The sequence below is a fragment of the Lutra lutra genome, chromosome 11, assembly GCF_902655055.1.
Source record: "Lutra lutra chromosome 11, mLutLut1.2, whole genome shotgun sequence".
Lineage (NCBI taxonomy): Eukaryota > Metazoa > Chordata > Mammalia > Carnivora > Mustelidae > Lutra > Lutra lutra.
The window spans coordinates 94,881,288-94,908,767 of record NC_062288.1 but is presented as its reverse complement, the minus strand read 5'-3'; the positions used below and the strand labels follow the sequence as shown (position 1 = coordinate 94,908,767).

The window sequence follows — 27,480 nt, the reverse complement described above, 5'->3', positions numbered from 1 at the left end:
CTGATGCCATCCTGGATCCCAGAACCCGGAGACCAGAGCTCAAGCCCAAGGCAGAGGCTCAACCCACCGAGCCACGCAGGCGCCCCAGCAGCATGTTACTTATTATAAAAAGAAAGAGCAGGGTAAAGCTTTCCTGAAAAAAGATGACCTAGATAGCATTTCTCTCCAGATTGTATCTTATCTCTCTCTCACTGCCATTTTCCAGTTTAGGCTCTTGGCCACCGTCCGACCTTCCCCAGCCCAGCATCCAGGTTCACCGAGGCCTCAGTGCTCCCTCTCCCTCCGCCTCCCCCAGCTACCCCGGCGGCCCTCAGGTGAGGCCGCGGTCGGACTACAGCTCCCAGCATGCCTCGGGGACGGGCCGGTCACGTGAGTGTCCGGAAACCCTGGCCGCCAAGCGGCGGGTGAGGTGGCGACGTGGGCGAGGGGCTACGGGCAGCGGAGCGAGCGGGCCCGTGGGCCGCAGCACGACGACTGCAGCGGCTCTCGGGTGCGCTAGCCCGGGCGCGCGGGGGCCGACCGAGGAGGGGCCGGAGCCCGGCTTGGGGTGAGGTGTGGGGGCGCAGCCCGCGAGGGCAGTCCGGGGGGCTTCCATGGACCGGAGGGCGACGACGCGGAGCTGCGGCGGGGAGCGGCCGGTGGGCGTGGCGCCGTGGGCTGGGCGGGCAGGCAGCCGCTCCCCGCCGCCGGTGGTGGTTCCTCGGTGCGGGGTGTGCGGGGCCGGGCGGGGCGGGCTAGGACCGCAGCGGGAGGGGAGCGGGAGGCGAGCGGGAGGCTCGGGAAGAGTCGGGGAACGGGCCGCGCCACGAGGGCTCTCGTGCAGGAGCAGGGCTGTCGTTCAGACCCGGGGAAGGGGCGCTTTTCAGGTAGGTTGGGAAGGGAGGCTTTTGGGATAAAACGCGCGGAGGCCAGAGGGCTTAGAAGGATCTTAATGGAATAACCGAGTTTCGTGTTCTGGCAACTGCTGTGGCCTCAGTCAAGGAATTTGGTCACATTACTTATTCGTCATTCTCCCAGTATTCTTATTTGCAGAATGTGGTCTGTTTATTCTCACTTTTGGCAGGGGATAATGGGAACGTGTCCACAGGGTTTTTGGTGTTTCCTGAAATATAAGATGGTAGGTGATCTCATAGTAACATTACTGAATGTTTATAGGGAGAAGAGTATGTTCCTGGGGAGACGGAAATCTGAATCTTAATTGCTCCCTTTCTTCAGTGTCTTGGTGCCGGATATGTCTTTGCCATTTGGTGGATGTTTGCTGTGTGCCAGGCTCTATACTAGGAACTATCTAAACTTCTCTCGTGTAATTCTTAAATGAGGGAGTTGAGGCCCATTGGAGGGTCCAATGTTCCAACTTGAATTTTAATGCCTTTTTGTGGGCTACACATGGCTTCACCTAGCATCATTCTTCTGTTAATCTTCTTTTTTTTTCTTCAGTATGTTCAGTTAGCCAGTATATTTCTTTTTTTAAGATTTTTGATTTGTTTGAGAGCGAGTTGGAGAGCATGAGCAGGAGGAGGGGCAGAGGGATGGGGAGACACAGACTCAACGTTGAGCAGGGGCCAGATGCAGGCCTCCATCCCAGGATCCTGGGGATCATGACCTGAGCCGAAGGTAGATGTTTGACTGACTGAGCCACCCAGGCGCCCCCTCTCTTGTTAATCTTTGATTTCCATAAGAAAATGACCTGAAACAATACTTTTATAAAGTTAAAGTGAAGGATGCCTGGGTGGCTCAGTCGGTTAAGCGTCTCCCTTTAGCTCAGGTCATGATCTGGAGTGCCAGGATCACGCCCAAGTTCCACTGTCGGGATCTGTGCTCAGCGGAGAGTCTGCTTCCCCTTCTGCCACTCAGCCTGCTGGTGTGCACGCGCTCTCTCTCTCTCTCAAATAAATAAATAAATAAAATTTAAAAAAAAAATTAAAGTCAGTGCAATGTCTTGTTTTCTCTCTAGCTTTCAGGGTCAGGTGTATCATCAAAGGTTGTGTTTTGTTCCTCTTCATCACAGACAAAATGAAATGTCACAGCACTGACCATTAACTGGAGTATAAGTCTTTGGCTAGGAGAGGGCAGGATTTTTTTTTTTTTTTTAAGATTTTATTTCTTTATTTGAGAGAGATAGAGAACAGTCAAGATGGGGGGAGAGGGAGAAGCAAAGTCCATACTGAGTAGGGAGCCTGAGGTGGGACTCGATCCCAGGACCCTGGGATTATGACCTGAGCTAAAGGCAGATGCTTACCCAACTGAGCCACCCAGGTACCCAGATTTTTTTTTTTTTTTTAAAGTACAACCTATCCCCCTCTGTGGGTCTCAGACCCAGACCCCGAGATCAAGAGTTGCATGTTGAACCTATTGAACCAACCAGGTGGTCCAAGAGGGAAAGATTTGTATCTTAGAAACTTCTCGTCTTTGGAATATGTTTAAAATGTAGGAAGAATGTAGTTTTAGGAACCCTAGAATAAGACAAGAAAATTTTACAGGTAAAGGTTAAGTACTTTACATATATGGTAATGCAACAATTTAAGAAGAGAGAAAAATTACAGAAGACTTCAGTTTTGAGTAAAAGGGTTCAGGTAGTACAAGTAAATGGCATCAAATGAGATAATGTGGGATGAAAAGGATATTTGCATAAGTGTCAAGCACTGAGGTGCTAAATTACAACATACATAGTACTGTCAAAATAGTGAAACTCAACTATATGTTTAATACTCTTCCAGCTGCCTTTCTATATTTCAGTACACATAATCTTTTTCCTTTGCAAATATAAAAACTGAAGTCTGAGAAGTAAGTCATTGCCCATCTAATGTGCTACTCCTTGAGTAATAGTGGTTACATTATTACTGATAAAGTGAGGGTTTTGGTTTTTTGTTTCCATTCTGAATTTATACCTCTAAGCTTAAGATGAGCTATTTCTGATTACTATGTTTTACCCAACTTGGGATATTTTAACCTTTTTTTTCTATACAGTATAGCATAGAGACTAGGGTCAGGTCTGGGTTTGAATGCTAGCTTCGTCTATTAAGAGATACTACTTCAGGGCACCTGGGTGGCTCAGTTGGTTAAGCAACTGCCTTCGGCTCAGGTCATGGTCCCAGAGTCCTGGGATCGAGTCCCACATCGGGCTCCCAGCTCCATGGGGAGTCTGCTTCTCCCTCTGACCTCCCCGCTCATGCTCTCTCTCACTCTGTCTCACAAAATAAATAAATAAAAATCTTAAAAAAAAAAAAGATTCTACTTTAAAAATCTGTTTTCTCATCTCTAAGATGTAAGAACTATATGTACTAGTTCAGGGCAAGTACCTAGCACAGTGCCTGGCACTTTGAAACTGTTCATTGTTGGTTGTGGTCAAAGGATTCATTCATTCACAAAATCTTTATTGATGCTTCTGAAAGCATCAGTTGATACCGGGTGCTGGAGATACATTTGTGGACTTAAGACAGATGAGCTCACTGCTTTTGGGGAGCTTACAGACGAACAGTACACATGTAAACAGTTAAATGAGAATAATTCGATTGGGAGCAATGCTGTGAAGGGAAGAAACAGAGACGGAGATGAGAGAGGTCACTGAGTAACTGCCCCAAGCGTTGTAGAGAGAGGACCATCAGGGCACACAATGAGGGAGATGACTTGAGGATGAGCCAAGAAAAGGAAAGAACAAGCCATTTGCAAGGAACCATGGGAAAAGCATTTTAGGCAGTGGAACAGCAAATGCAAAGGCCCAAAGCAAGAAATGGCTCAGGGACAGGAAAAGAATTAGGTGTGGGGAGGTTGCCATGAGTGAGGAAGAGTGGTACTGGCAAGGGTGGGAAGGAAGGTGGGCAAAGGGGAGGTAGGAAATGGGTTAGATCCTCACTGTGTCCAAGTATGGTGGCTCCATCCTAGCAAAGGATTGGGAACCACCCAGGTACCTGGTAGGAGATTGGAATGTGCTAACTCTGTAGGTGTGGATAAGGAGAGATCTCTAAACTCTGGTAAGTGAAGAAAAGAAAAAAGTGCAGAATAGTGCACGTAATATGTTCTTTTGTGGATGTGTGGGTATGAGGGGCTCTGCCTGGAGTGTATGCACAGGGGTAGATTCTGTGAGGATGTAGGAGCACAGGGTGATGAGACCAGAGAGGGAGATATCACTGTATATACCCTTTGATGTTTTTTGATTTTTCTGCCTTATGTACATATAACCTATTGAAAATCAATAAAATAATAAAAAAAACTCTCAAAAAGCATTGCCTCAGGCAGTCTCCTCCTTCATCTCTAGCCTCCTTTTGCCAGCCACCACTGTCAACTCCACTGCTCTCCTCCCACCTTAACCTTCTTATTTTGCTGTGGAGGACTGGGGGCATTCAGGCTTTGAAGGCCATGGCAAAGAGTTTTGTATTTTTATCTGAGTCTTGGGAAGCCATCAGTGTGTTTTGAGCAGAGGAATGAGAGCTGATGTATGTTTTAAGATCTATTTCTGGAGGCGCTTGGGTGGCTCAGTCAGTTAAGCATCTGCCTTGGGCTCAGGTCATGATCCCAGGGTCCTGGGATAGAGCCCCGAATTAGGCTCCCTGCTCAGTGGGGAGTCTGCTTCTCCCTCTCCCTCTGTTCCTGTCTCCCCTCCCCCACCCCACTCCTGCTCTCTCTCAAATAAATAAAATCTTTTTTTTTTTTTTAAGATTTTATTTATTTATTAGACGGAGAGAGAGATCACAAGCAGGCAGAGAGGCAGGCAGAGAGAGAGGGAGAAGCAGGCTCCCCGCTGAGCAGAAAGCCCGATGCGGGGCTCGATCCCAGGACCCTGAGATCATGACCTGAGCCGAAGGCAGCGGCTTAACCCTCTGAGCCACCCAGGCGCCCCTCAAATAAATAAAATCTTTAAAAAAAAATCTATTTTTGGTTGATGTGTGGAGAATGAGTTGGGGGCAGGGTAGATGTGGAAATCGTGAAAGCTGCAGGAGGCTGTTGCAGTAGGCTTGGTGGGCCATAAGGGTGGTTAATCTTGGTGGTGGCAGTGGGGATAGAGAGAGGAGGACAGATCTGGGATGTATTTTAAGAGGTAATTAGAAACCGAGTGGATGTGGAAGCTGAGAGAGAGAAGGAAAAGTGAAGGAAAAGTCCTGATTACCTTGGGCAACTTGGAGGAATGGTGGTATCACTTAAGTTGGGAAATACTGGGGGAGGAATGTAGGTCTGGAGGGAGGAGATGAAGAATCTTGCTTCAGATCCATGGAGGCATATCAGGTGGACGATTGGCTGTACTGTGCGTTAGAGCCCTAGTTCTTGGGGGGTCATTGGCAGAAAGCCATCGTACGAGGTGAAGGAGAGAGAGGGATGCTGGAACTTTAAAGAGCGAAGTGTGAAATTGTCTTAGAGGTTGAGTAAGCAAAATAATTGGGGAAGTGTAGACATGCTGGGCAGTGTTGCATGTTCTTTGAGGTTTGTGGTTTTGAATCTAAAGAGTGAAATCGGCTTGCTTGTGTGATTTTTCTCTGGCAAAACTCAGCTACTTGGATGCAGGGAAGGAGGACAGAGGTAAGCAAGTAGGTGTGTGCACACGCTCTCGCACACACACGCACACACAGCCTGCAAGGGAGTTGGTTAGATTCTAAGTTAGTGAAGACTGAAATGAGGACAAGAGGAGGATAATGGATATCGGGAAAATGGTGAGGTGACCGAATTGGGTGCCTTGGCTGAGGTAAAATGACTCTTGAGTGGGAAGTGGGAGAGGGAAAGAATGAAGGGTGTTTGCGGTCTAGTTTGGGGAGGTGATGTAGGTACTGGCTGGGTTTTGACCATGGAGGGGTTTTTCAGGGTGGGGCAGAGGCAAAGATGGGTGGTGGAGAGGACAGGGGAGGTAGAGTTGAGCCACCTGGCTCTTGGGCTGGGACCGATGCGGTGGTAGAAGGAAAGCGAGGCAAGGGTCTGTGCAGTGAGAGTAGAGTGCCGGAAGGTCAGGAGGTGACAAGACAGCAGCCAGTAGGGCCCCCCCCCCCCGCCGAATCTCCCTTCCCTGCCAGCCTGAGTTCAGAGAAGCTGGAGTCTTGTGAGGAGGAAGAGTGACCGTGAGAAGAAAGACGACTTCTCCTCGAGAGACCTCGGAGGAGGCAGGGTCATCTGGGGGTGGTCAGGAGTCTGAGGCAAATATCACTCAGAGGAGTGTGACCATGTGGAGAAGTTCATTTGCCTCATATCTAGATTTCTAGAGAGCAAGATAAGAAGTTGGGGTGGGGTGAAGATTGGGTCAGGTCACATGGGCATGGGGGAAGAGTTGCTTTGCACATGCCATCTCCTTTCCTGTCAGCCTTCCCCCCATCTTTCTAGCTGTGTCTCCCACAGTGTTCCTAATACATGACAACCTGAAGTCTTACTGATGTGGGGTTGGAATGGTCTCTGAATATCTATAGAAAGTGACAGTTCTGGAGTGCTTCATATCCCAAGGGGAGATTGCCTTCTGTCTGGACGTGTTGCATGTGAAGCCATCTTTTATGTGACATTGATTACGCAGTGTGGAGTGTTCATCCTGGAAAATATCTTGTATGAGTGATCTTCTAGGACTCAAAAAAGCTTCAATATGAATCAGATGAGTTAATGATTATCAGCTTGTTTTGAAAAGTGGAACATGGCTCAATGGTTCCAGATCCTTCTTGATGGTAAGGATCTTATTTTTAATAAGTTTTGTTTTTATTTTTTTTTAAATATTTTATTTATTTATTTAACAGAGAGAGAGATGGATCACAAGTAGGCAGAGAGGTAGGCAGAGAGAGAGAGTGGGGAAAGCAGATTCCACCAAGCAGAGAGCTGGACACGGGGCTCGATCCCAGGACCCCGAGACCATGACCAGAGCTGAAGGCAGAGGCTTAACCCACTGAGCCACCCAGGCGCCCCTAAGTTTTGTTTTTATTATTTTTTTATTTTATTTTATTTTTTTTTCTCTCTTTTTTTTTTTTTTTTTTTACAGCTTTATAAACATATATTTTTATCCCCAGGGGTACAGGTCTGCGAATCGCCAGGTTTACACACTTCACAACACTCACCATAGCACATACCCTCCCCAATATCCATAACCCCACCCCCTCTCCCAACCCCCTCCCCCCATCAACCCTCAGTTTGTTTTGTGAGATTAAGAGTCACTTATGGTTTGTCTCCCTCCCAATCCCATCTTGTTTCATTTACTCTTCTCCTACCCCCTCAACCCCCCATGTTGCATCTCCTCTCCCTTATATCAGGGAGATCATATGATAGTTGTCTTTCTCCGATTGACTTATTTCGCTAAGCATGATACCCTCTAGTTCCATCCACGTCGTCGCAAATGGCAAGATTTCATTTCTTTTGATGGCTGCATAGTATTCCATTGTGTATATATACCACATCTTCTTTATCCATTCGTCTGTAGATGGACATCGAGGTTCTTTCCATAGTTTGGCTATTGTAGACATTGCTGCTATAAACATTCGGGTGCATGTGCCCCTTCGGATCACTCTAAGTTTTGTTTTTAAAAGCTAGTTCTTATTCCCATATGATAGTTGTATATTCAGTATCCATTAACTGAGAAAATACAAAATGGTAAGCTACTATGAATTTAGAAAAACTTAAATGGATTTTTTTTTAAATTATAACAGCATTTAGTTACACTTGAAAAATGTTAGACATTTGTTCTGTCTGTATTTAGAGCAGGAATGAAAATGGTCTTCAGAAAGTAGGATGTGCTTGGTGGATTCAGACTTGGCAGAAACTCTCGACACTTCCCTAGGGTCGCAGAGCTCACAGATGAGTAGAAATTACTTCTGTGATGCAGGGAATATAAGTGCAAAGTATTATTATTGTTATTAATTACTGTAATTACTTAGGACCAGATGCTATAATAGTATTAATTTTAAGTGGCATTCTGCCAATAGCAGGTGAATATTTAAAACTATTTTCCCGGTGTACTTATTAAGTCCTTTCTCTCCTGTCACTTTAGCTAAGGAAAAAGTGGTTTATTTAGAAATGAAATCCAGATGGTCTCAAACAGCTTGGTAGTCATGTAAAGTTATTAATGTAACTACAGAACCTTGAAATACACAACCATTATTGCCAGAGCAGTGCAATCCCAATCCAGTAGAGGGTACATTTTTGGAATTATTATTTTACCTGATAAATTACTAAACTTCATAAATCATATCCTTTCCTGAAGCACTCAGTACAGTGTTTTGAGGTGTGAATGTGTTCAATTCATAGAGCTACAATTTCCATAAAGCTTTGAGTTGTTCCACTGGGGTTTCATGTTTAATTTAGGGGCTGGAGGTAAATTTAGCAGTGACACTAATAGCTCTCGGGTTTGTAACTTTCTGGAATTACAGACAGAGAGTTTATTTGTTATGTCTTGGTAGTGGAATTTTAATATCCTACTTGGCTCATTATATTGTGAACATTTTCAGGCAGAAAGAGTAAGTGAAATTAGCTACATTCTACTGGTGTGGGACTGATTAATCCTGGGCAGGTCAGTGGCTAAAATAATTATCTTACGTATATAATTACCTTACATACATTGTTTATTTTAATCTCATAACTCTCAGAAGAGATACACCATTTTATAGATGACCATCTGTGATTCATAAAGATTGGCTTGTCCAAGGGCTTATGGCCAGTAAGTAAAACAGCTGTAATGTTGATATAATTTTAACCACCTCAACTTTGTGCCTTTTATCCAAAAGTTTCAGGAATGGCCTTTTGGCTGGATCTGTGGGCATGTAAGTTTTGCCTATATCTACCAAGCTATGGCTAGTGAAAATATGAGTATAATGGCAGTTACAAGGAGCACGGCCTTGAAAGCAAAGCCTTGTGATTTGCCAGTTTTAGTACTGGAAATTCTTTTTTTTTTTTTTTTAAGATTTTATTTCTTTATTTGACAGAGAGAGATCATAAGTAGGCAGAGAGGCAGGCAGAGAGAGAGGGGGAAGTAGTCTCCCGCCGAGCAGAAAGCCCGATGCGGGGCTCGTTCCCAGGACCCTGAGATCATGACCTGAGCTGAAGGCAGCGGCTTAACCCACTGAGTCACCCAGATGCCCCTCAGTACTGGGAGTTCTTGAGTTTGTCTCCTGCCTTGACTATCGTAGTACAAATAATGTACAGGTCATTTCATTAATTAATTTTTTTCTTAATATGCAGGTAAATTATAGGACTTTTCCAATGATGTTGATGTTTTCCCTTCTAATAGTAAAAGTAATACCCGCCTTTATTGTAGACTTTTTAGGGAAGGGTATAGAAAATTAAAATTACCCATAATGCTGCTACCCAAAGAGAACTAGTGTATTCTCTATTTATTTGTAAATATTATGTAAACATAGAGTTGAGTTGATTATATTTATAAGTTGTATCTTACTTTTTTTTGTAAATAATCTACACCCAATGTGGGTCTTGAACTCATGACCCTGAGATCAAGAGTCCCATGCTCTACTGACTGAGCCGGCCAGGTGCCCCATTTTTTTTATGTGACATTTTCTCATGTCATTAAAAATCCTTAATTCGTCATGTCAAATGATTACAAACTATTCAGCCATGTGGCTATACCATAATTTTTTTTACGCATTCCCCTTTTCATTGCATCTTTAGGTTGTGCAGACTAATAACTGGAGGCATGAAGTTTAGATGCTTAGTTTGTCAGGGCAGTGCTCCTTTCAGAGAGGACCAAGGAGCACTGACAGGAAGTCGTGGAGACAGACAGGCTGGGAGTGGTCCTGCCTCTTTCCCCATTTCCTTACGACTGACACAAAGTTTATTTCTTTAATATAAGAAAGCTCCTTTGACAAGCTCTGAAAACTACCTTTGTTTATAGACCTGAATGCACCTTGTATTTCTTTAGGAGTAGATCCCTGGGAATTGGATTTTTGTGTCAAAGGCTCTTGATGAACATGCTCGATTATCTTCCTGTAATACGTTTCACCTCCCTTAGCCGCATATGAGAGTTCAGGAGTCATTAGACCTTGAACTACATTGGGCACAATCTTTTTTAACTTTGCAAACGTTTTCTTGCCTTAACCAAGCAAGTATGCCTTTCTTGTGTTACTGGTAAGATTGGAGCTTTCAGCCATTTCATTGCTTCTGAATTGCCTATTCATTTCCTTTCCTCATTTTTCTGTCAGAATTAGTGATTCTCTCTCTCTCTCCCTTTTTTTAAGATTTTATTTATTTATTTGACACAGAGAGAGAGAAAGCGGGGGGAGCGGCAGGCTGAGGGAGAAGGGAGCCCAAGACGGAACTCTATCCCAGGACTCTGGGATTGTGACCTGAGGTGAAGGGAGATCCTTAACTGACTGAGCCATCCATTCTCACTCACCCTCCTATTCTTATTCTTTTAAGATTTTATTTTTATTTTTATTTATTTATTTTTAAAGATTTTATTTATTTATTTGACAGACAGAGATCACAAGTAGGCAGAGAGGCAGGCAGAGAGAGAGGAGGAAGCAGGCTCCCCGCTGAGCAGAGAGCCCGATGCAGGGCTCAATCTCAGGACCCTGGGATCAGGACCTGAGCCGAAGGCAGAGGCTTTAACCCACTGAGCCACCCAGGTGCCCCTAAGATTTTATTTTTATGGTGCACCTGGGGTGGCTCATTTGGTTAAGTGTCTGCCTTCAGCTCAGGTTGTGATTCCAGGGTCCTGGGGTCAAGCCCTGTGTGGTCTCCCTGCCCAGGGGGGAATCTGCTTATCTTTCTCTCTCTGTCCCCCACCCCGCTCATGCTCTCTTTCTTGCTACTGCTACTTCAGATAAGTAAATAAAATCTTAAAAAAATGTTTATTTAACAGTGAGAGAGGGAACACGAGTAGGTTGAGTGGGACAGGGAGAAGCAGACTTTCTGCTGAGCAGAGAGCCCAATGCAGGGCTCAATCCTAGGACCCTGAGATCATGACCTGAGCCGAAGGCAGATGCTTAACGACTGAGCCACCCAGGCACCCTGAAAGATTTTATTTTTAAGTAGTCTCTACACCCAGCTTGGGGCTTGAGCTCACAACCCCAAGATCAAGAGTCACATGTTCTTCTGAGCCAGCCAGGCACCCCTGAATTAGTGACTTTCTTACCAGTTTGTATGAGAGTTCTTTCATTAGGATCTAATCTTTTGTCAAGGATTTTTCTTTTCAAGGGCTTGTTATAAACATAATTATCAATCTAGTTTTCTGGAGTCAGCTAGCCCAGGTGATTTTTTTCAAGGCCTGATAATATACTGACTGGCTGGCTATAAGTCTAAATAATTCAGTTTTTGGAGAGACTGCCTATTTTAAGTAATGATGATAATGCATTTTGTCTTTTCAGAAAGAAGAAATTATGTAGATAATTCACTATCTGAACTTCAAGGTCAGAGGTGGGAAGGAAGGTTAGGGGGACTATGGCCTGGCCGAATATTTTTCGAAGAGGGACTGCGTTCTCCCGGTTCAGCCATCATCATGTTGTTGTGTTCCTGCTCACCTTCTTCAGGTAGGTTCGTTGCTCACTGTGCACTCGTGTTTTTTGGGCTTATTTGTTTGAGGGAGCTAGTTGTTGGCATGGCAAGTGCAGTGATTGGTATGGGCTCATGAAATAGCCTAATTATTCCTCCTGTTGTGCTTTCTGGTACCTCTAAGTAGTTTCCGAGGACCATTTTGCCCATGTTTCCTCCATGTCTGGAGGCATTTTTGGTTGTCACCCTGGGGGCAGGGGTGCCACTTGCAGTGGGCAGAGACCAGGGATGCTGCTGTAGGTCCTGCAGTGCACAGGCTATCTTTGCACGATAAAGAATTTGGGGGGCCCAAAATATCACCAGTGCCATGGTTGAGAATCCCTGTTTTAATATACAGTTTTTTATTTGTTGAAACCAGGAGCTTCAGAACAAAGGGTGCACGTATTCAGGGAGTGCCCTGTGCATCTTTGAGCAGTAAACATGGACCAAGACAATTGGGAGGAGCTCTAGGAACTCCTGTGAGTTTCCGAGCGTTAGCACGACTAAAGGATCATCTGTGTTTATGATTCTCTGGCCCTCAGTGGCTCTCTTTAGTGGTTCATAGATGCCACAAACCAGGTTGTGTGGTTTTAGGAGCCGTGTTACTTATAACCCTGTGACTCAGTTATTTTGATGATTTCTTCTGGGTCGATTTTATTATTAATCTTTACTGAAGTCACCACAAATGATGTGATTTACTTGTTTTAAGGCAGAAACTAAGAGATGGTTCTCTGTGTAAGAGTTGATAGGTAATCTTGGATGCTTGCTTGAGGGATAGCCATTTGTGAGGGGTGAGAGGGGGCATCAGTAGGAGGAAAAGACGGGACTCAGGAGAAGGCTACTTACTGGCTAATGCATCAAGGGGCCAGTAGTTGTTAAAGACTTAAAATTCTTTAGAGAACTGCCGCCATGATTTAGAGTGGTTTGGGGTCAGTCATGCATCTGTCTTGTAGGTGGAGGGGTAAGTTAGGAGTGAACACGGGTTCATATGGAAGACGACTAGTTAATTTTTTCTTTTGCTTGGGAGAGACTGTTCAGTTGATAGTTCCCATAAAGCAGTACTTCTACTTTTTTTTTTTAAGAGAAGAATTCTAAAATTGAATAAAACAAATGGGATTATATCCAGGATTTTATTGAATGCCATTTTCTTTGCTATTCGTTCAGCTGCGTGTCTTTTCTCTTTTGCAGTTATTCGTTGCTCCACGCATCAAGAAAAACTTTTAGCAACGTCAAAGTCAGTATCTCTAAGCAGTGGACCCCAACTGCTTTTAACAAGTCAGTTAGACTGCCTGTAGAGGTAAGCAGAGCAAATGCAGGGTGGTTTCAGGAAGGGAGCTGTGCTCACCTCCTAAGTTCTTCTCAAGTTCTACTTTGTTTCATTCATCTGCTTAGGACTCTGAAATGAATATTTCCTATGGCATAAAACCCAAACTGTTCTGCCCAGTTTCTTAGCTTGCTGTGATTCAGGCCTGTTCTCCCCTTCTGTGCAGTTTCCCTCTCACTGTTTTGAAGTGATAGATTTCTAGTCAGGTGGTTTTTTAAATCGAGTTTCACAAGTACCTGTAATCACTTCTGCCTCTGAGAATTTGCTTATGTTCTTTTGTATGCTCTTGCATTTTCTTCCCACCCATTTAAGTCTTGCTTTTCCCTTTGTGGCAAGATGAAATGCTGCTTCTTAAAATTTTTTTTTAAGATTTTATTTATTTGTTTGACAGAGACACAGCGAGAGAGGGAACACAAGCAGGGGGAGTGGGAGAGGGAGAAGCAGGCTGCCGCAGAACAGGGAGCCCGGTGCGGGGCTCGATCCCAGGACCCTGGGATCATGACCCGAGCTGAAGGCAGATGCTTAATGGCTGAGCCACCCAGGCGCTCCCACCTTTTTTTTTTTTTTTTTTCTTTTGACAGAGAGAGATCACAAGTAGGCAGAGAGGCAGGCAGAGGAGGTGAGGGGAAGCAGGCTTCCTGCTGAGCAGAGAGCCCAATGTGGGACTCGATCCCAGGACCCTGAGATCATGACCTGAGCTGAAGGCAGAGGCTTAACCCACTGAGCCACCCAGGTACCCCCCCCTTTTTAAAAAAATTTTATTTATTTATTTATTTGACAGAGAGAGAGATATCACAAGTAGGCAGAGAGGCAGGCAGAGAGAGAGAGGAAGAAGCAGGCTCCCTGCCGAGCAGAGAGCCCGACGTGGGGCTCGATCCCAGGACCCTGGGATCATGACCCGAGCCGAAGGCAGAGGCTTTAACCCACTGAGCCACCCAGGCGCCCCGCCCCCCCCCCCTTTTTTTAAAGTAATCCCTACAGCCAGTGAGGGGCTTGAACTCACAATTCTGAGACCAAGATGCTCTGAGACCACATGCTCTACTGACTGAGCCAGCCAGGGTGTCCCTAAAATGTTACTTTTCCTATCAAGTTTTTTCCCACCTTCAACTGATTTTTTTCCCCTTCTGAAAGGTGTACACCATGTGTTACATAGTTTAATGTTTCAGTATTTACATACTTTTTAATTGTTTTATTTGTATCTTGTGTAAGAGTCTAGAAGTCAGGGAATCTGTATCCACTTCCTTGAATTCATTATGGATCAGGTGAATCCTTTGATGACAGTTTGGAATGGAGATGCTGTTGTTTATATCTTTAGTCAATACAAAAGTCCACTCCACTCATTCTTTACCACATTGCTTGAGTTCTGCTTGTGTGGGATTATACATACATATTAATATTCTTGGCATTTTTTTTTTTAAGATTTTATTTATTCGTTTGAGAGAGAGAGAGAGGATAAGCTGGGGTTGGGATGGGGCAGAGGGAGGTGGGGAGCCCAACATGGGGCTGGATCCCAGGACCCCTGAGATCATGACCTGAGACAAAGTCGGATGCTTAACCGACTGAGCCACCCAGGTGCCCCAACATGTCTTATTTCTTTTCTTTTTTTTTGTTTTTAAAGATTTAATTTATTTATTTGACGGAGAGAGAGCAGGAGAGTATAAGCAGTGGGAATGGCAGAGAGAGAGGGAGAAGCAGACCCCCACCAAGCAGGGAGCCTGAGGCAGGGCTCGATCCTAGGACCCTGGCCAGAGCCAGAGCCAAAGGCAGTCACCTAACCAACCGAGCCACCCAGTTGCCACAACATGTCTTATTTCTTAGAATATTTCCCCCTATTTAGATCAATTAAAAGTTGATGGATATCTGAATGTTATAGGACTGTCCCCTCAAAATGTGATTAGGTTACTCAGTCAGTTGCTTCTTGAAGGTCTGTCTTGCATAAACATTGTTCTAGGCAGTGAGCAAAAAAAGCCTAGGGAGAGGATTAAAAGAAAAAAAAAAAGAGCCTGTCCTCACAGAGCTCATGTGTTGAAGATGGCTCTTGTACAGTTTTTCTCCCCCCCACCTTTATTTAAAGTTTGTTTTTGGGCACCTGGGTGGCTCAGTGGGTTAAGTGGCTGCCCTCAGCCCAGGTGATGATCCTGGGGTACTGGGATTGAGCCCTGCAGTGGGCTCTCTGCTCACTGGGGAGTCTGCTTCTCCCTCTGCCCCTCCCCCTGCTCATGCTGTCTCTTGTATGCTCTCTCTCTCTCTCCCTTGCAAAAAAAGTAAATAAGTAATCTTAAAAAAACAAAGTTTTTTTTTTTTTTTTTTTCGTAATCTCTACACCCAACGTGGGGCTTGAACTTACAACCCCGACATTGAGAGTTGCATGCTTTTCTGACTGAGCCAGCCAGGCAGCCCTCTTAAATGATTTTTCTTGAATTTAAGTTATCAGGAACTTTTAAAAAGAAAAATGTTAGGAGGGGCGCCTGGGTGGCTCAGTGGGTTAAGCCGCTGCCTTTGGCTCAGGTCATGATCTCAGGGTCCTGGGATTGAGCCCTGCATCGGGCTCTCTGCTCAGTGGGGAGCCTGCTTCCCCCTCTCTCTGCCTGCCTCTCTGCCTGCTTGTGATCTCTCTCTCTTTCAAATAAATAAATAAAAATCTTAAATAAAAGAAGGATGTTAGGAATAGAGGGTTAGATTTCACACTGACTTGACTAGTGCTGTGTGCACAGTGCGTGTGTCAAAATAATCAAGTGACTTGTTAACAAACCTTTAAGACGGAGTGGCCTTAGAGGGGTCGTGCGCTCTAACCTTTCAGCCACGATGGAATCTTTCTTTGTCATTATTGAAAGATGCTCACTGGCCTTCTGCTTTAATACTTCAAGGAAGTTCTTAAATGGAGGGAAAAGTATTCTGCTGTTTAATTTCGATCTTTGGTTTTCTGAGCTGGGCATAGTAGTCGATTCCTCTGCATGATGGCCTGCTGAGTATTCAAAGAAAACCTGTCTCCCTAGGTTTCTCTCGTTGAGGCCAGAGGAGAAAGAGTCTGACTTGTATAAAGAATGACTGGATTTGGTTCAGGCACTGGGTTTCTGGTTATGCTGTCCAAGGCTGCGTTTGTTTTTTAGGTAACTGAGTTGGGGGTTCCCAGGACCACCCCCAGGTTTGATTCACTAAGAGGACTCGCAGGACTCAGCTTACAGTCCCACTCATAGCTACGGTTTATTCCAGTAAAAGGATAGAGAGCAGAGTCTGCAAAGGGGAAAAAGAGTGCATGGGCTGAGGTCTGGAGGAAGTCAAGTGCAAGTTTCCAAGAGTGCTTTTTTGGTGGAGTCACACAGGATGGGTTTAATTCCTCCAGCAACACGTTGTGACAACATCGGTGGAATCTTGTCTGCCAGGGAAGGTTATTAGAGACTCAGCGCCGAGGGTTTTTATTGGGACTGGTCATGTTGGCACCTTGTGCCTGGCACATACAAAATTGCAGGCTCTCAGAAGGAAAGCAGGTTCGACATAAACCACATTGTTTGTAAAAACAGTTTAGGTGTAGTGAACCACTCTTAGCAGGAAAAGATGGGAACCCTCCCAAAGTCCCAGTTCCCAGATGCCAGCCAGGGCCTCCTCGCCTCACAAGTAGGCCCTTTGGAGGAGAGCAGTCTTAGGCCTGCTGTGTTAACTCTTTCCTGCCAATAACCTATGTCACATTATTCTCTCTTAATGAGACTCAAATTAACTTTTCTGCTTCGATGTTTGCTTGTTACTCTAATTGCTGCTAAAACAGGTTTCACCATTCTGGTTTATTCAGAACTATGAATTAAGTAGTTTGGATGGATTGGTTATATAGAAGTCAAGTTCAGACTGATCCTGGAGATCTTTGTACTTCCATCTCTGTCATCATGGACAGCAGTGCTGACCTTCCGTTCCTTTAGACCTTAAGGTCTGGGTTTTTTCCTTCCTGAAGCCCACTGCTGGGAGTGGGGCTGCTGTCTGTGCCTTTCATTCCTCCTATGCTTCTGGGTCTGTAACTGTCAACCTTGGCCTCACTTTGAAACTTTGCTTTCTTGTCCAAAGTGGGAAGCATTCTTAGAACCTGAAAAAAAAAAAAAAATATATATATATATATTATTAAAGATTTTTATTTATTTATTTGACAGACAGATCACAAGTAGGCAGAGAGGCAGGCGGAGAGAGAGAGGAGGAAGCAGGCTCCCCACTGAGCAGAGAGCCCAATACGGAGCTTGATCCCAGGACCCTGGGACCATGAACCAAGCCGAAGGCAGAGGCTTTAACCCACTGAGCCACCCAGGTGCCCCTATTCTGAAAAATATTTAAGTGTCCTGAACAGCATTGTCAGAAATTACTCATGATAACCTTCATTTTTATGCATAGCTGTCTTAGATGCTTTACAAAAAGAATTGAGCACCTACAGTCTCTTTACCTTGAGAATTTATAATGGATCCTGCTGATTCAGACAAACATTGCAAACAGCCAGTGAACACAACATAAAATCTATGTTTAAAGATAATAAGGAGGTAATGGTTAAATTTGACAAGTTGGACAACTTGACTGAAAATTGTGAACAGAATTTTGTTCACTAAATCAAAAAGCCTTGCCTCTCCAGACAGTACAGTCCTTCCATGAGAGTAGTGTGGGGACCTCCACTGTCCAGGAGAGGGAAGCAGAATTCAGGGTGTCCTCAGCTTTCTGTCTCAAGCTCGTCCACAGCCCCTCTTCCCCTGAAGAACCTCTTGTCAACTGATACCACTCGGGGTAGGCAGAGGACAGACCCCTGAACGCAGGTCAGCCTTAGCTCATCCTCTGCTCACCACTGCTGGAACCTCTACGTCCCCACCTCATGCCTCGCCCTCACTCAGTGACGAACCACCTCGCTTAGGAAACCCACACTGTCACTGTTGGTATAAGCAGGCAATTTCGTGTTTCCAGGAAGTGCCTTAGCACACAGCTGTTCTCGTAGGTTCGTGCAAACCCTCCCGGCCAGACACAGGAAAACCCCACATTTATACAGGCCGGTGGGTTCAAATAATTGTACATACACGCAAGCCAGCTTAAACCACTGAAGTGTGTGGGGTTTCAGCATGGTAAAGTCATTTTGTCAGTGACTTTCACGAAACATTGGATGGTTCACTGTGTTTACATGGACCATTTCTCACTTAGTATACTCTTCTTGATCTGACTTCTATGATTGAAGTAAATTTTCTTTTCTAGATTTTTCTCTTCTATTTTCTGTATCTTTGTGTTAGTCCTAGGTTGTTTTTTTTAGTTTTTTGTTTTGTTTTGTTTTGTTTTTTAAAGATTTTGTTTATTCATTTGACAGAGAGCATGCTCACACAAGCTGGAGGTGGGGGCTGAGGGAGAGGGGGACGCAGACTCCTCGATGAGCAGGGAGCCAGATGCGGGGCTTGATCCCAGGATCCCGGGATCATGACCAGAGCCAAAGGCAGACGCTTAACTGACTCAGCCACCCCTGGTTTTTGTTTTCTACTTGTTAAGTAAGCCATCAAAAGTATATTTCAGCTGAATTTTGTCAGTGAAGCAGAAGAAAGCTGTTTAAAATCTGTGAGTTCTTGTGGAAGCCACATGTGCAGGGAGTTTTGGTGACATCTTGAGAGAATAAAGAAAACTCCAGAAACTTTGAGCAGCTGCTTGAGTCTGCTGTCTCTAGCTCACACTGGTGTGTGCCCAATAGGGCTTGGCCCTGGGTCCTGATGAGTATCAGGGTCAAAGATTGTATCTGAGGGAAAATGTGGCAAAATAACTCTAATTGGAGAACTTTAGGGCCCTACTTAGTGCACTGAAATACTGATGGATCTTAGCTTTGTAGGCTCTTCTCCATGACGACAGCAGTATGTGAGGTGATGTTAAAGGAGCAAGACCGGTGCCATAAGCCACACAGAAATGAGTCCCAGTCCTTTAGAATCACACTTTATATATTCTTTTATCATTTTACTTTCTTTTTTTTTTTTTAAAGATTTTATTTATTTATTTGACAGACAGAGATCACAAGTAGGCAGAGAGGCAGGCAGAGAGAGAGGAAGGGAAGCAGGCTCCCTGCTGAGCAGAGAGCCCGATGCGGGCCTCGATCCCAGGACCCTGAGATCATGACCTGAGCCGAAGGCAGCGGCTTAACCCACTGAGCCACCCAGGCGCCCTCATTTTACTTTCTTTTAAAGATTTTTTCTTATTGCTGATTGTGATTTTTCTTCTTAATACTCTAAAGTCAGAATTTCCTTTCTGTAACAACCTATATCAGAAATCATTTGTGGGGCACCTGGGTGGCTCAGTGGGTTAAACCCTCTGCCTTTGGTTCGGGTCATGATCCCAGGGTCCTGGGATCGAGCCCCGCATTGGGCTCTCTGCTCGGCAGGGAGCCTGCTTCCCTTCCTCTCTCTCTCTGCCTGCCTCTCTGCCTACTTGTGATCTCTATCTGTCAAATAAATAAATAAAATTATAAAAAAAAAAAAAAAAAGAAATCATTTGTTCCAGTAGTTCTCTGAATTTTTGCTGTGAAGATCCCAAAGAGCTTTCGGTTATGTGGGTTCATATTTTTAGATACTTACTGTTTTAGAAATTAAAACTGAGAAATTAAAAAAAAATACATCAGTTTTCTACAATAAAAAGGGGAGGGATGCCTGGGTGGCTCTTTTGAAGCCTTCACCTCTTGATTTAAGCTCAGGTCATGACCTCAGGGGCTTGGGGTTGAACCCTGCATTGGGTTCCACACTCAGCACAGAATCTGCTTGAGATTCTCTCCATCTTCCTCTCCCCCACCTCTAAAATAAATAAAATCTTAAAAAATACCTTGTTTTTTTAGTTATTTATAAGTGAGTGAAATAAACCCATAATGTGTTAACATCAATAACATTTTATGAAAAATGATTTTTTGAAACAAAAGCACTTCGTGAGGAGAGTGACATTGATTTACATTTTTGCAGATCTCATGTCTGGCTTAATAGAAGGTAGATTTTCATGTCTGCCTCAGAATTCCGTGTCTTGCAACATGATCCTTTGAACTATAGGAAGAGAATTTGGCCTTTAACAGATAACATAGTGGGAAGGGGAGAAGTATTTTAATAGCTTTTTCAGTTAATTGTGGGCCTTCATCTTTGATACTACACCAGAATTTGACAAGTGGCAATTTCTTAAAGGTTAGTTGCCACGTGGAATCTGAAATTGTATCAATTAACTTTTTATACCCTTACATTAAGATCCATTTGTCTGTCTTTACTTCCATTGGATTCTGAAGTGATAAGCTTATTTCGTTCTTTCCTGAGGAAGTATCTGCCAGATACCCAAATCTGAATAACTAGAGCTTGTCTGTCAGTCCTTCTTTCAAGTAGGAAACAGCCTCCTTGCTCGCCCCTGCACAGCTGCCCAGGTGCTTTCCCTCAGGACTGGCTGGCCTGGGAGTTCGGTGTGCTGAGTGCTGGGGCCCACTCTCCACTCCAGCGCACAGAGTTCATTATTAAAAAGAAGTACACTCAGGGGCCACATTTAATAAAATTAATACTTCTCACTGCTCAAGAAATTTTTTTTTAAAGATTTCTATATTTTAGCGTGTGTGTGTGAGGCAGGGTGGACTAGAGGGAGAGGGACAAGCAGAGTCTGTGCTGAGCGTGGAGCCCGCGGGGCTCAATCTCATGACCCTAAGATCATGACCTGAGCTGACATCAAGAGTCCAATGCTCAACGGGTCCAGCCACCCAGGCGCCCCCCTACTCAACAAATATTTATTGAGCATCTAGCATGTAGCAAGGACGTTCTCAAGTGAAATTGGCTTTTTTTTTTTTTTTAAGATTTTATTTATTTATTTGATGGACAGAGGCTGAATGAGAGAGGGAACACAAGCAGGGGAAGAGGGAGAGGGAGAAGGCTTCCCACTGAGCAGGAAACCCGTAGGGGCACTCTATTACATGGCTGAAGGGAAACGCCTAACCACTGAGCCACTCAGGCGTCCCTGGCTTTTTTTTTTTTAGACTGTGACCATGGCCGGGCGCCTGGGTGGCTCGGTGGGTTAAACCTCTGCCTTCAGCTCAGGTCATGATCTCAGGGCCCTGGGATCAAGTCCTGCATCAGGCTCTCTGCTCGGCAGGGAGCCTGCTTCCTCCTCTCTCTCTCTGCCTGCCTCTCTGCCTGCTTGTGATCTCTCTCTGTCAAATAAATAAATAAAATCTTTAAAACAAAAAATAAACTGTGACCATGGCAATAAATATAGCGATTACTATTATTATTTTTATAGTAGTGAATGGTACGGTGGAGTGTAACTGCCTTGACTCCTGCTGAGCCACAGGAGTTTTACCCCCTCCCCTGCATTGCACCATCAATGGAGAAGTTAAAGGGCAAAAGCAGATAACATTTTAGTATTGTGCAAATAGCTTTGACCTTGCAGACCTTTTAGCATGTGTGTTTCCTTACCTGCGGAGTGCCTGTTTCCTCTCTTCAGCCTCTGCAGGATTCTCTGAGGGTGGGCGAAGGCTGTAGATGCGGGCGCTCTGAGGAGGACGAAGGATGGCTTGGTACCAGTGGGGCCTGACGGGGTTCTTGTTGTGTTGCTGTAGATCTGGAGCTGCAACCATTTGTTTCCCAGCGCAGAGGAAGCCACTCTTTTCCTCGGGACCCTGGACACTATTTTCCTCTTCTCTTATGCTGTGGTAAGTTTCGAATTTGGGGGTTTTAGGTGGAGGAAAGATGTAAATGGAAATGACTCCAACCTTATGAAGTTTGTAAGGGATTCTAGAATTTGCCGAAGTTTATGTTCTGAGTCCCTCCCATCTATCTATCCCTGTATTCATCCAGCCATCCGTTTGACAGATACTTTCTGAGCACTTCGCACATGCCAGATCTGTGGGAGTTCACCAATGAGCAACACAGGAAAAATCCCTAGTTTATAAAACTTACGTTCTTGAAATGGGCTCTAAGGAAGACAAACAGTAATACGGTGCTGCACATAAGCAGATAGAGAGTATGGTTGAAGGGGTAGATGCTGTGGAGACAGAAGCAGGAAAAGGAGAATAAATAGCCCTGGGTGGGAGTTGTAGTTGAAGTAGGATGGCTGGGGAAGACCTCAGGTAGGAGGGGCTATTTGAGCAAAGACCTGAAGTGGGTAAGTGAGGTCAGGGCGACTAGAACAGAGTGACAGGAAGTGAGGCCAGAGAAGGTATGGGGCTCAGACCTTTAAGAATTTGGTCCCTTTGTTTGGGGCTTTGGCTTTAAACTGAGTATGGGAGCCCTGGAAGGTTTTGCACAGGGAGTACCAAGATCTGCCCTGTGTTTGGACAGGCGCACTTGCTGCCCCAGGAGAGCAGACCGAAGGGCAGAGACAGACACAGGGAGGCAGGTTAGTCTTTTCCAGTTTTGAGGCGAAGGGTGATGGTGGTTTCGATCCAAGGTGGGAGTAACAAAGGTGGGAAGAGGAGGGTTTAACTGTGTTTTGAAGGTAGAACCAATAATTCTTTTTCCTGTTGAATGTGGAACATAAGAGAAAATGGTGTTGAGAACAACTCTAGGGAGGAACCTCGTGTCACAACAGAGTGGAAGACGACGGGGAGCGGAGGCTGTGTGAGAAGTGTCTTTTGGACATGTTACCTGTGAGTTACCGATTATTGTCCAAAGGAGGAAGAGTAGACCCTTAGTTAGGGGAGTCTGGAGTTCAAGTAGAGGTTCAGACTGGTGGTACGAATTCTAGAATCCTTGGCATATAGATAATTTTCAGAGTTATAAGACTGGATGAAATCATCGAGGGACTGGGTGAGGATAGAGAAGAGGAGTGACAACTGAGCCATAGGGCTTCCCTTAGAGGCAGGATCTGTGAGGAATGGGCGAGCAAGGCCGAGGTAGAACAGTAAAGGAGGAGAACTGTGGGATGGTGGTGCCGGAGAGCCATACCATCAGGGCAGGGGCTAGTTCTCTGTCTGAGGTAGTCTTGGAGGGGACAGCCAGGATCTCCTTGAGGTTGTAGGGAGCAAGTGTGGCTGCTGGATTGAGGCCATGGGAAGTGGTGGTAGCCACTGGACACACGCACCATCAGTGGGCCTCCCTTTCCTCCCAGTGTCTCCAGTGTCTGACTGCCTTTGTCTTTTACAGGTTCATTTCTCTGAGAGCGTGAGAGTGCGCATACGCACACACAGGCGGGGGGGGGGGGGGCAGAGGGGTAGAGAGACTGGCAGGCAGACTCCCTGCCTAGCTACATGGGCTCAGTCCCACAACCCCGAAACCACGATCTGAGCCAAAATCAAAAGTCAGACACTTAACGTACTGAGCCACCCAGGTGTCCCGTAAAAAAGCCTTTTGATTACGAATGTCCAGATGATGTGAAATACCCAGAAAAAGTTCCAGAGTACTCTCTGCATGTTTGTTTGGGCAGTTATTGGATTACCTTCTTCAAAGAGGAAACTTGTAGAAACAATTAGAGCAGACCCTGGCTCCTGTAGCCATGCTCTTCACCCTGGGCGTTTTCTATACGAAATGCCCATGTAGGGTCATCCGGCTTTGGCTGGAGCACTCCTGGGGGTGCTTCTCTTGGAGCCTTTTATGGAGTATTTTAAGAAGCGGGGTAGTCTAGTGCAAAGACCAGCCCTACCACCATCAACTAGCTGTGTGAAACTTGGCTTTGAAATGGAATTTGACCTTTTTTTGTTCTTTAGTTTCCTCTTCTGTAGAGTTGTGATAATGCCTGTCCCTGGGATTAAATAGGTTTAGGAGATAAAAGGCGCCATGAACCGTCAGTGATCGTACTGCTTCTTTATATTGAGCCGCACGGCCTTCTGTAGCTTCCAGGCGTCATGCCGGTGTTTGGAGCAACACGGAATGGATTGATTGCCTAATCTGAAACACTGCAAGAGTTTCTTCACCCCCTTTGCTATATATAGCACAAGGCGTGGGAGTGGCAGCTGTGGAAGACACCATCCAGAGCTTACAGGTGCTTCATTTGAGGTAGTGACAGGTCACCATAGCGAGACACATCATCTAAATTTTCTCTAATGCAGATGTCAGTTGATCAGAAACACTTGTATCAGGATTTAGGTTTTCAGTCAGGGTGTTTATTCATTTTATATATTTATGGAGGAAACCTAGTGTATTGCCCTGGGCTCTTTAGTCTGCCTTGCTCCCGTGACCCAGGTTTTCATTTCCTGCCACTCAGTGGGAGGAGAGCAGAAGGCAGAACATTTGTACTTACCTTCAACTGATGACTGTCTTTGCATCCCTACTCCCTGCCTCGTGAAGTCATGAAACCCAGGGGTCAGATTAAGCAGGCAGTGCCCGTGCCCCAGAAGCTTCTTTCGTGCAGGACACGTTGTAATACATCTTGATTCAGGATGCAGATGGCTAAGAGCAGCCCCTCTGGGAATGCAGATAACTGATCTGTGGATCTGTTCTAGAAAATGAAATATATTTGTGTGCTTGTTTTATTAGTATGCCTGGTTTTTTGTTTGTTTGTGTTTGTTTGTTTTTAAAGATTTTATTTATTTATTTGACAGAAGAGATCATAAGTAGGCAGAGGCAGGCAGAGAGAGAGAGGAGGAAGCAGGCTCCCTGCTGAGCAGAAAGCCCAACGCGGGGCTCGATCCCAGGACCCTGGGATCATGACCTGAGCCGAAGGCAGAGGCTTTAACCCACTGAGCCAGCCAAGCGCCCCTGTTTTTTTTTTTTTTTTTCTCATTTTGTTTTTATTTTTGTTTTTCCAGTCTCCTCTTAGGCAGTGAAGGGAATCTACTTTTGGTAGAATCCATGTTTACACTGGATTACAGAATTCTGTGCATGAGTTTGTTTATGGTATAGTGTGAGTTTTTTTACAGTATAGCGTACAGAAGCGCACTGTCATTTCACGAACCGTGTCTGAAACTGATGGAGACAGCTAGTCTGACGTAAGAATGAAGTGTAGTTTTGCATCGTGTTGGTGTTTTAATTCCCTCTTGCTTTGCAACCCATATTCCTTTTTTCAGGCTGTGTTATTCAGAGCCGTAAAACAAAATGCTTTATTTTTAGGGCCTTTTCATCAGTGGAATTGTTGGAGATCGGCTTAATTTACGATGGGTTCTATCTTTTGGCATGTGCTCTTCTGCGCTAGTGGTAAGTTGAAAAGGTATTCTCATCATCAGTATCATCGTCTTGGTTGGGTGTTTTAGAATCCAAGCACTGATCCCCATTGCTGTATGTAGAATAGAAAAATAAAATTAGGGGCGCCTGGGTGGCTCAGTGGGTTAAGCTACTGCCTTCAGCTCAGGTCATGATCCTGGAGTCCTGGGATCAAGTCCCACATTGGGCTCCCTGCTCCGGAATCTGCTTCTCCCACTGACCTCTCTCCTCTCATGCTCTCTCTTTCTCAAATAAATAAATAAAATCATTGGAAAAACAAAAAAACAAAAAAAAGTAAAATTAATCTTCTGTTTTTTAATACTGTGTGTGCCTTTTCAGTTGGGCAAGTCTTTTTTTTTTTTTTTTAAAGATTCTTATTTATTTGACAGACAGAGATCACAAGTAGGCAGAGAGACAGGTGGAGAAAGAGGAGGAAGCAGGCTCCCCGCTGTGCAGAGAGCCTGACGTGGGGCTTGATCCTAATGGGATCATGACCTGAGCTGAAGGCAGAGGCTTTAACCCACTGAGCCACCCAGGTGCCCCTGGACAAATCTTTTTATTTATTTTTGAAAAATTTTTAATTAAAAAAAATTTTTTTAAAGATTTTATTTATTCATTTGACAGAGATCATAAGTAGGCAGAGAGGCAGGCAGAGAGAAAGGAAGGGAAGCAGGCTCCCCGCCGAGCAGAGAGCCCGATGCGGGCCTCGATCCCAGGACCCTGAGATCACGACCTGAGCCGAAGGCAGCGGCCCAACCCACTGAGCCACCCAGGCGCCCACTGGGCGAGTCTTTTTAAAGTGAGTTTTGGATCCTGCTCCTTCTGTGACTCAGCACCAGAGCCACCCATCAATAATACAGGTGCTGCCGAAGTGGGCACAAGAGCCAAGCGTAAACAGCACGGCCTTCTGTGCTCTCGGGAACTGGGTCGTGGCCCGCCTTGACAGTCATGTCTGTCGCTGTACTTCACCACCTGGCTGTGGCCAGACTATTTCCCATGGTCCTGCCATATCCTGTGCCTTCCTGCCTCACTGTGTTTGCTCTTGCCCATCTTCCTGCCTTGAGTGGCTCTGTTTTCAGCTCTCCATAGTCTCACTCAGTGTCGCCAGCAAGTTATGGGTCAAATGGCACTTCCTTCATGGTGTCTTCTTTACTGACCTCCTTCATTCTTTTTTTTTTTTATGATTTTATTTATTCATTTGACAGAGAGATCACAAGTAGGCGGAGAGGCAGGCAGAGAGAGAGAGGAGGAAGCAGGCTCCCTGCTGAGCAGACAGCCCCATGCGGGGCTCGATCCCAGGACCCTGGGATCATGACCTGAGCCAAAGGCAGAGGCTTCAACCCACTGAGCCACCCAGGTGCCCCAGACCTCCTCATTCTTGAAGGGAATTGGTTCCTCTTCTGTGCTTCCCCACCTATATTTCTTTGAAGGCATTGAGGTTGTGGATGACTTAGGCCACTCATTTCTGTGTCACTCTTGCTTTCCATAGGAGTCTGTGGCACAGTGGTTGAGGTCACAGATTTACCAAGACCTGGACTCCTGGGGTGTCTGTCCCTTGTCTGCCATTTCCTAGGTGTGGTTGCTGTGTGCTCCAGCCTCCTTGTTTGAAAACCTCCCACCAGGGCTGGTAGGGACGTTTATATGGGCTTCTATGTGCGAGGCATGTGGACAACACTGGGCTAGTGAGGTGTGGGAGAGCCCAAGATCCACATCTGATGCATCTTTTTTTGTTTCCTAGCTCCTGGTGAGGAATTTTTGTTGGTTGAATAAAAGCATGGAGTTCAGTTAGACCCAATTTTATTACTGTTTTCCAGTATCTGCTCTTTGAAAGGTTGATGCACTAAACCTGTTCCCGGCCTGCTCACCCCCACATATATACATATTGTTTTAAAGCCTGTGTATATTTTTGTTTTGGTTTTTTTTTTTTTTTCGTATCTTTTGAAAAACTGAAGTATGTGCATAAACTCACCCTTCTTGGTATAGAGGTCTGCGTTTTGCCAAATGAGTCTAGTTCTGTCACCACCACTCCCCTCCCCCTGGCCCCAGCCTCTGGCAACCACTGACCATTTTTCTTTCCTTATAGTTGTGCTTTTTCCAGAATGGAATCCTACAGTATTGTACATACTAGTTTTTAGCATGATATTCCAAAAGAAACTTCAACTACTGATAAAACATCCACTTGAGCAAAATGCCAAAAAAAAGGCAGCGACTTGGCGTAATGCTCCTGAATTCCGAGCAGATCAGAGGTTACAATGGTTCTCTCAGTGGCTGCGATAATGACCGTAGCTGGTGCGCCCCAGTCCCCGTGGCGTACGTGGCACTGCCCTGAACACACAAACATGACCTCAGTCAGGCCCTGCAGTGGTCCTCCCTGCACATGGACCCGGGGACGAGAAAACGGAGAGTTGTCTCATGAAGTCCAACAATGAGGACTTAACTTCTTAGAGGCTAAAATACGAGTCAGGCGGGGGTAATCATTAATGAGCTGTGTTTGATGTCGCTGGTCGGTGCTCGTGGTTTGGTGGGTGTCCTACTAGGTGCTGCTCTGAGCGGAAGCATCTGAGGTGTCAGCCCAGATCTCTTGGGCCCTAGACCTTGGAATGTGTCTCTTCATGCACAAACGTGTGTGTGGTAGGCAGTTTGGTGTCCCTG

The 27,480-nt window shown here is 45.3% G+C and overlaps 1 protein-coding gene across 2 annotated transcripts in view; it reads left to right on the top strand.

Moving 5' to 3' along the window:
• Nucleotides 1–363: 363 nt before the first annotated feature.
• SLC37A3 (solute carrier family 37 member 3) overlaps nucleotides 364–27,480 on the top strand; it is a 51,116-nt gene continuing 23,999 nt past the window's right edge. Inside the window, exons 1-5 of one of the 2 annotated variants that reach the window (XM_047695222.1) lie at nucleotides 364–490; nucleotides 11,268–11,429; nucleotides 12,619–12,727; nucleotides 21,312–21,404; nucleotides 24,739–24,822. In XM_047695222.1, the coding sequence (XP_047551178.1) occupies nucleotides 11,341–11,429; nucleotides 12,619–12,727; nucleotides 21,312–21,404; nucleotides 24,739–24,822 (375 nt within the window). In that variant the 5' untranslated portion in view covers nucleotides 364–490; nucleotides 11,268–11,340. Of the gene's footprint in view, nucleotides 548–11,267; nucleotides 11,430–12,618; nucleotides 12,728–21,311; nucleotides 21,405–24,738; nucleotides 24,823–27,480 lie in introns of both variants that reach the window. The other variant, XM_047695221.1, reaches the window with a different exon arrangement.